The following is an 8,895-nucleotide window of genomic DNA, read 5'->3' as shown; positions in this document are numbered from 1 at the left end:
ATACTTCTAAATATTTGCAGTCAGCTGCGCATAGTAACAGGACATCCACATTTGGGCTTTTAATTTGGACACTGTCATGTTAAATTTGGCAACAGATACTTTGTATAAATCAATTCTGACGGAACCCAAGACCAGCAGAAATCCAATGGAAACATTTAAAGCAACAAAACAAATAAACCACAGCATTTACCACTCAAATATTGCAGCCTTGTGCTAGCATGGGAGAGCCAGAAAGTGAAACGGACTAGAATCAACCATGAAACTGACCAGTCTGTTTTCACTATCCAAGCCCACATCAGTTCAGAACCCTGAACTAGTGCAGACAGGGAAAAGTGAATTAGATTTTTAAAATACTTCGTCAGTTTTAATCCTTTCAAAGGGGGGGGTCAAAAAAGGGTGAGTTTTAACCCTTCTAGAACTGGAGGATGGTCTGTCATTAAGATGCCTCATTGGGAGTCAAGACTCTGAGGTTCTAGTCCCAGCTCTGCCCGGACATGCTGTGTGTGACTTTGGACACGACAGCAACCTGTGACACAGGTCGGGGAGCAGGGGGCTGGATTGTTAAACTTCGGGCCTGCAAAGTACTTTGGAATTCCTGGATGGAAGGGGCTGGAGAAGCGTACAATAATTCTCACAACTAACACCCAGTTCTTACCTAGCAATTGGTGCCATAGAGCTCAAGGCGCTTTACAAAAGATGCATCCGATGAAGTGAGCTGTAGCTCACGAAAGCTCATGCTCAAATAAACTGGTTAGTCTCTAAGGTGCCACAAGTACTCCTTTTCTTTTTACAAAAGAAAGTCAGTATAATTTTTTTTTACAGATGGGGAAACTGAGGCACGGAGCATCAGGGACTTGCCCAACATCACCCAGCAGGCCAGTGGCAAATGTGTACGCCCAGCTAAAGGGGAGAACCCTGGTCTCCTGAGTCCCAGTCTAGTACTCTATCCCCTCGGCCACACTGCCTTTGTTGGGGCCTGTTAGTACCATATGACCCAGTCCTACAAACATTAACTGCTGGCCATAATGCTTAGGACTGTGCTTTAAGACAGTGGAATGTCTCCTGGTAGCGAGTGTGTGCAGGACATGACCCCCAGACAGGGGGATTGGTTGCTTTAATAGTACATTTGACTTGTGCCCCTTTAAATCCATGTGTAGGCACCTAAAATGGCCATTTATGTTCCCACGGTCAGCTCAAGCCCACAAGGCCTGGCCTAGGCTGGCCTGGAAGTGCCCGTGGTTGACAACTAGGCCAGTGCTGGTAATGCTGATGAGGGTGATGGTGACACCTGTATGGCAGCAGAGCAGGAGACGGCGGGGTCAGTGTGGGAGATCCGAGGGGCGAGGTCTGTGCCAGCGGGCGTCTGGTGGACACAGTGGCTGGCCCTGAAGAAGCCCTGTAACCACTGCTGTTTCTTTGAAGGTTCAGTGGCTGCTGGAGAACTACGAGACGGCCGAGGGTGTGAGCCTGCCGCGCAGCACCCTCTACTGCCATTACCTGCTGCACTGCCAGGAGCAGAAACTGGAGCCAGTAAACGCAGCGTCTTTCGGCAAACTGATCCGATCTGTGTTCATGGGACTCCGCACCCGCAGGCTTGGCACACGGTAAAGGCACCTGCAGCTGCTGGGAGCATTAACCCTTTACAACCCACTGTGCCCTGGTTAACAGTCACCGGTAGCAAGAAGGTAACTTCAGGCTCCGTACCTGCAAGGTGCTGGTGGCCTCCTCACTCCCTGAGATCCAGGCAAACGGAGGGTGCTCAGCAAAAACACAGGATTAGACCCGTTACGATGAAGGTCTCTGCTGGCCCTCGTGTAGGGCTGCTGCTTTGTTTCCCATTCGTCCGTGGGTTCACTGCCACCAGGCCCAGCTGCGCTCCTACACCTGCTAAGAACGGCAGGAAACGGCTTTGCACGTGGACTGGAAACACAGGTGCCCGATTCCCATTCTCCCAGCACCCCACACAGAGCGGAAGGGCCGGATTCTGATCTCTGCAATGCTGGCATGAATCCTGAGTAAACTCCGCTGGAGTTGATGGGATTGGGCTGGGGTAAGGGAAAGCAGAATCTGGCCCAAGGATTTGATGCAGAATCGTGTTTCCTCCTCGATACCAGACACTCGATGGTGGGTTTGTGTTTCCCCGGAGCTCTTCTATATCCTGATTTCCTTTCAGAGGGAACTCCAAGTACCACTACTACGGCCTCCGCATCAAAGCCAACTCACCACTGCTACGCCTGATGGAGGATCAGCAGCACCTGGCCATGAGGCAGCAGCCCTTCTCCCAGAAGCAAAGGTAGGAGGCAGCATGGTGTAGAGCCGCTCGGGTACCCACGTATGCTCCTGTGCACCCAGCTGGAGCAGTCCTGTCTGGATCCACCATCAGTCACTGGTGACTACAGACACAGAGGGCGGCTCCTCTGTCTGAAGTGCCTGGATGGGAAATCCCCTGTGGCACCTTTCCGTGCCCATGGGATCTCATGGCACAAGCACTCATACAACAACCTTCCCAGGTGCCACGTTTCCCGGCCTCGTCCGCAGGCCCGCAGCTCTGTCAGCACCTGACCTTTGGCTCCTCCACTTTTCAGACTCAAGCCCATTCAGAAGATGGAGGGGATGACCAACGGGGCGGCGGTGGGCCAGCAGCCGGGGTCCGGGCTGTCGGACATCAGTGCTCAAGTGCAGCAGTATCAGCAGTTCCTGGGTGAGAACTGGCGGTAGAGTATGGGGAGGGGGCTGGGACAGGAATTCATTCGGTCAATGGAAGGCAAGAGAGCGTAGTTTCCTGTCCTGCTCTCTCTGGGGGGGAGGAAGCTGGGACCGGTCAACGCTTAGAGGCTGACGCTCATGAGACAGTTGTATCAGACTCGGTGGGGTCCTCACAATGGAGCCGCTGCATTGCCAGCGGGGCACTTACCAGCGCACCCTGATGAATTAGAGATCAGTTCTGTTCACGTCCTACATTTCAACCCAGGGGACTGAGGGGAACACAGAGTTCCAGGGCATGAGGATCAGCAAAGGGGCCGTTTGCCACTAGCTCGCGAAATCACATCTGGGACCGGCCAGTAGTAGTCAAATCATTGCTATCCCGTGAGGGCATGAAATGGCCCATTCATGTGCGTCTCCATCACAGACATCACCACTGCCGCTTTCACGGATGACGTCTGGTTGGCAGCGTCAGCAAAGAGGCCAGGGACTGAATGGGCCCCAGAGTCCAAACTCCTCTCTCAGACCAGGAAAGCTGGAGATACTGAGCTAAACCCTGGTGGCCGTACCTAGGCAAAGACCCATTGAAACCAATGGACGTTAAGCTTAGTAAGGCCCTCAAAGGCAGTCACGTTATTGTTCTGTCCTCACATTGGCTTGATGTCGTCTTCCTCCCCCTAGATGCGTCACGGACTCTCTCCGAGTTCTCTGAGATAGACCTACAAGGGAAACCTCTGCCCGACGGCATTGGGGCAGAGGATGTGAAGGCCTTCCAGCTGCTCTATCGAGAGCATTGTGAGGTATGGGGCCACCTGCAGAATGGGGCAATCTCCCCTGGGAAGCACTGGCAACAGGGCATGGACCTTCTCACCTCATGGCGACTGGTTTAAATCCAGCACAGGCTGGGAGGGACAGACCTTGTTCCCATTGGGTGGCCTGCATGAAATTTTTCCATTAAACTTGTTTTTCAATGGAAAATTGGAGGGGGAGTGTCTACTTTGTGTAGGAAACTAAGCACCCAAAAAAAACAACCTTACATTCTGTATCAGGGTGGGACTCATCCCTGCGGCACCTCCAGCTGGTCATCCAGGGAATTAGCATTTCCAGCCTCCAGAGCACCCTCTACAGGCTGGTGTCCCGCTTGCCGCTGGGCCAGAGTCCCTCCTGGACCCCAGTGCCCCTTTCAGGCCGGGGTGCTGCCCCCTGGCAGTACCCCCACAGATCTGGTCTTCCCTCCCCAGGGAGCCCCCACCCTCTATCCCCACCTCGCCTTAGTCTTTGGCCACTGCCAGTCATCAACTAGCCCCCGTTCCCTGGGGCAGACTGCAGTGTAAGTGCCACTCATGACCAGCAAGGGGGATTTGGACCTGCTGCTTCTGCCTACCCTTGGGCTGCCCTCTGCAACCGCAGTACCTTTCTTTTGCCTTTAACAAGGCCTGCAGCCTCGGAGGTTTCCAGGCCAAAGCTCCCCAGCTCCTCTGGCCTTCTCCCAGCCCTGCTCCAGTCTTAGTACCCTGCTTAGCTCCTAGCAGCCAGGCCCATCTCCCTCCACAGCATGAGAGACAGTGTGTTTGCTCCTGGCCCACTGCCCTCTTATAAGGGCCAGCTGGGCCCTGACTGGTGCGTGGCCGTATCCGTGGCTGGTTCCCCAATCAGCTGCGGCTTGCTGCTTTTCCTAGCAGCAGCCCTCTCACCGCCTCAGCCCTCTCCCAGGGCTGATTTCAAGCCCTTCAGGGCAGCAGCGGGTGGCCACCTCGCTACACATCCCTATGCCACTGCAGTCCCTCATGTTCCCATTCTCCTCTGTGGGCTGTGCTTCCATGTTGTACTACATTTCCCATGATGCACCTTTGTCTCTCCTTTCCAGAGAGGTGATTGTGCATATTGAGTTTCCGTGGCCATGGTGCATCATGGGACATGTTGTCTATGCTGGGGAGCCTGGCTCATACGGGACATAAGGCAACTGTTCTCCTCTATGGGCTGGACTCACCAGTATTTTCCATGATGCACCACCTCCTCCAAAAGGTGAGTCTGTAATACACCATGGGGGATGTAGCCCAACACGAGAGCCCGGCCTATAGAGGACAACGGGAACATGAAGGTGCTGAACTACAGCTCCCACAAGGCCCTTCAGCAGTATTTCCATATCAAAACTTCTAGGTTTTTGGTCAAAATATTTTAATTTTCGGGTGAGGAAAAAAAAAATCTAAATTTTCCACTAAAAATGTAGACTTTTTTTTTTTGCTTTCATCAGTGCTTCTTGCCTCAGTTTCCCCTCCTGGATCCCTGAATAGCTCACCCAGTCCATGTCCTTTTGAAACATTCCCCTTCTGGAGCAGGATCCAGTTTATTTAGGCCATACAGACATTGGTCTTCCAGGCCCAACCCCAGATCAGAGTTTCTCTCCTTGAATCAGGAGTCCCCCCGCCCTCCTTCCCAGAGCTGTGTTCTGGTCAAACAGTCCCTTAATTCCCTGCAGGAACCAGTCTTGATCCCTGTCACACTCACCTGCAACTGTTTCCTTAGACAAGCTGCAGTTTCCCCAGCTTCTCAAGAAGCTTAGTCTGTTTAGCTTAACAAAGAGGCGGGGAAGGGGTGACCTGACCACAGTCTGTAAGTACCTCCCTGGGGAGCAGAGGTTGGATAGTAGAGGGCTTGTCAATCTAGCAGCCCAAGGTCGAATACAATCCAATGGCTGGAGGTTGAAGCTAGACAAATGCAGAGTGGGAATAAGGTGCACACTTAACAGTTGGAACGACTTACCCAGGGCTGTGGTGGATTCTCTGTTGCTGACAAGTTTTAAACCAAGCAGGGGTGTTTATCTAACAGATCTGCTCTGGGAATTTTCTTCAGGGAAGTTCTCTGGCCTGAGTTATGCCGGTGGTCAGACCAGATGATCCCAGTGGTCCCTTTAGGTCTTGGAATCCATTGATTCTTCTGCCTAGCTAGAGTTCTAAGATCTCCCTCAGACCTTACATCCCTAGGCCTGGCCTGAGTTAGTCACATGATCTTCCAGTCACATGACCAAAATCATTCTCCCACCTGGGAACCCATGAGCTGATCTGTCACAGGTGGGACTGAGGCTCCATTTCCCCTTAACGGGCGAGCCACCCCATGACCATCCTCCTTCAGGGAGATAGTGGTACCGTTCTGCCCCTTTAAAATTCCTCCAGCCCTGCGAGGTGACTTCCACTGAGCTCCTATACAATTCTAGCTGCTCCTGTCCGGCAGCACGGGGGATTTTAAAGGGCCAGGGCTGCGTTAATACAGATGGATGATTGGCCCCATTGTGTGAGGTTCCCGCTGGTCTTCTTCATCTCAGGCCCCGACATGCAGCTGCTCCTCCTGGGGTGCGCCCTGAAGGGAACATCTTAGGAGGACCAGGGCAGAAGACTGGGGACAAGGGATCACTCACCTCATAGCTACTGACCCATGGCCTACACCAGCGCTGACCCTCCAGCTCCTTCTCCTCAGGCCATCGTGGACGTGATGATAAACCTGCAGTTCACTCTGGTGGAGACCTTATGGAAGACCTTCTGGAGGTACAACTTGAATCAGCCCAGTGAAGCCACCCCCATAGCAGTGTGAGTACCCGCGAACCGTGCCTCTCTTCCCTGCCATGGCAGCAGGGGCTGGGGTGAGCTGGCCCTCGCTGGGGCACTGCCCCAGCCCCTCTGCAGTGTTTGGCCCTCGGTCTTTGCAGAATTAAAGATTCAGTTCAGGAAAAAGTTGGTTTCTGCCCCTTTAATGGTGTATGTGGCAGGGGCTGGGGGGAGGGAGACTGCCTGAGTCTACAGCTAGCACCTGGGAGAGGTGTGAACCACTCCATTCAGCACCCCCGGAGATAGCTGAACCCCCGGATGACTGCTTATCATCATCGCGTTAACTCCTTCCCTGCTGAGCATTTCGGCAAAACCAGCTAGCTAATGCGGTTGAGCCAGTGCTGTGGAATTAGGGGCAGCTCTTTGCAGTCAAGAGATGCTGGGGTGGGAAAGAAGAAAGAGGCAAGTCAGACCCTCTCCATCACCCAAAACCCCCTCCCCAATCTCTCTACTTCCAACCGCTAAATGCTCCTGCTTCCCTGAGTGCAGCTGAGCGTTGTCCAGAATAATTCCTAGCTTGTGCATAGCACCTTTCATTGGTAGACCTCAAAGCTCTTTTCAAGGGAGGGCGGTATCATTTGCCCCATGTTACAGATGGGGAAACTGAGGCACAAGGGGGGCAGTGACTTGCCCAAGAGCATTTAGCAGGCCAATGGTAGAGCTAGGAATAGAACCCTGAACCCCAGTCCAGTGCACTAACCACTAGGCCGACAGAGCTGCTCTGTAGAGTTTCTAGACTGCTGTCCAACCTAGAAGGCCTGACTGTAGGACCTAGTTCTAGCGTGGGTATGAAGCACATGGGGCCTCGGCTGTCGTGTTTCTGGGGTGAACTGATATGTGATTCTTATATGCACTAACTGGGGCAAACGTGTCTGTCTAGTCACGATGAAGCAGAGAAGCGTCTCCCAAAGAACTGCCTGGTGATACTGTCCAAATACGAACCTGTCCTGAAATGGACAAAGGACTGTGACAACATGCTGTACCAGGGGCTGGTGGAGATCCTCATCCCCGACGTTCTCCGGCCCATTCCCAGTAAGTGCGGCAGCACCACAGGGCTGTGTTAGAGCGGCCTGGCCTGGCTCCTTGGGCTGACCCCACAGGGCTGTGTTAGAGCGGCCTGGCCTGGCTCCTTGGGCTGACCCCACAGGGCTGTGTTAGAGCGGCCTGGCCTGGCTCCTTGGGCTGACCCCACAGGGCTGTGTTAGAGCGGCCTGGCCTGGCTCCTTGGGCTGACCCCACAGGGCTGTGGGCTTGGACACTGGTCCCAGGGTCACCACACTAGAGTTGTGATGGCACCTGCACAACACAGCTGATCCTGCCCCCTCCAATACAGGACGTCTTCCCATCTGTAGATCTCAAAGCACTGTGCAAAAGAAGTTAGTGTCATTATCTTCATTTAACAGATGGGGAAACTGAGGCACTGAGCGGGGTGGCAACTGGCCCAGGGTCACCCGTAGGCCAGTAACAGAGCCAGGAATTGAACCCAGGTCTCCTGAGGCCTAGGCCTAGACCTGTGCTCTATCCTCTAAGGCACACTGCCTCACCTGGTCAGGTTTCATGCTCCAGGTCCAGCTGCTGTCCCCTAGGATTAGATTTCGAAGCCACAGTCGGCCGGGTGGATGCTGGGATCTTCCCAGTGCCATGCCAGGGAAAGGGCTCCTCTTCCTAGCTCTGAGCAGCTGACCAATCAGCGGCTGTGTGAGGGTCTCACTGCCCCTCTCTATCCCAGGTGCCTTGACGCAAGCGATCCGAAATTTCGCAAAGAGTTTGGAAAGCTGGTTAACCAACGCAATGATGAATATTCCTGAAGAGATGGTCCGAGTGAAGGTGAGATGTGGGGGGGAGTTGGCTGGGACCCAGACCTCGGCAGTGTGACTCCTGAGCAGCGCCAGGCTCTGGTCTCTAGTCTCTGTGATCCTTGGACTGCACTGTAGCGTGATCTGTGGCTCTGTGCCCCTTGGACAATGCTGGGCAGTGATTTCTGGCTCTTGGTCGGTATCAGATCCAGCTCTCAATCCCAGCTACCCTAAGGCAGTGCCCAACCGTGGGGCATGCTGTCTGTTCTGTAGCTAGGCCGTGTGTGTGGAACCTGCCCATGCTCTGGGGGTTTGAACCCTGTCTGTCCCCCAGGTGGCAGCAGCAAGTGCCTTTGCCCAGACTCTGCGTCGATACACCTCCCTGAACCACCTCGCCCAGGCCGCCCGGGCCGTATTACAGAATACGGCCCAGATCAACCAGATGCTGAGCGACCTCAATCGGGTGGACTTTGCAAACGTCCAGGTAACAGAATCCCTCCTCCCCTGGCAAATTGCACTAGGAGCCATTTTTTGGTGCTTGCCTGTCTGCCCCCAGCACTGTGCAGGCAGGAACCCCCTGGGCTGGGTCAGAGCTGCCGACCCACCTGCCAGCATAGCTCAGAGGGAGCTGAGTGAAGTGAGCTGGGCCTTCGGCTTCTCTCATCCTCTGCAGTGGGTACAGCTGGTAGGTGATCCCCAGGAGACTGGCCCAGACTCTCTGTGCCCATGAAGCCTGGAGTCATGCTGAGTGCCCTGGGGGACTGACAAGTAACACAGCAGTCGACCCAGAACAC

General features: G+C 54.2%; 1 protein-coding gene across 5 annotated transcripts in view; it reads left to right on the top strand.

Moving 5' to 3' along the window:
• Positions 1-8,895, top strand: part of RFX1 (regulatory factor X1) — a 42,454-nt gene that overhangs the window by 25,055 nt on the left and 8,504 nt on the right. For all 5 annotated transcript variants that reach the window (XM_037888095.2, XM_037888093.2, XM_037888094.2 and 2 more), the window contains 8 exons: positions 1,423-1,604; positions 2,174-2,293; positions 2,586-2,701; positions 3,385-3,503; positions 6,178-6,287; positions 7,186-7,337; positions 8,035-8,132; positions 8,436-8,585. In XM_037888095.2, coding sequence (XP_037744023.1) covers positions 1,423-1,604; positions 2,174-2,293; positions 2,586-2,701; positions 3,385-3,503; positions 6,178-6,287; positions 7,186-7,337; positions 8,035-8,132; positions 8,436-8,585 — 1,047 coding nt within the window. The remainder of the gene's footprint in view (positions 1-1,422; positions 1,605-2,173; positions 2,294-2,585; positions 2,702-3,384; positions 3,504-6,177; positions 6,288-7,185; positions 7,338-8,034; positions 8,133-8,435; positions 8,586-8,895) is intronic.

This window comes from Chelonia mydas, chromosome 20, assembly GCF_015237465.2.
Source record: "Chelonia mydas isolate rCheMyd1 chromosome 20, rCheMyd1.pri.v2, whole genome shotgun sequence".
Classification (NCBI taxonomy): domain Eukaryota; kingdom Metazoa; phylum Chordata; order Testudines; family Cheloniidae; genus Chelonia; species Chelonia mydas.
This window is presented reverse-complemented; position numbering and strand designations above follow the sequence as displayed.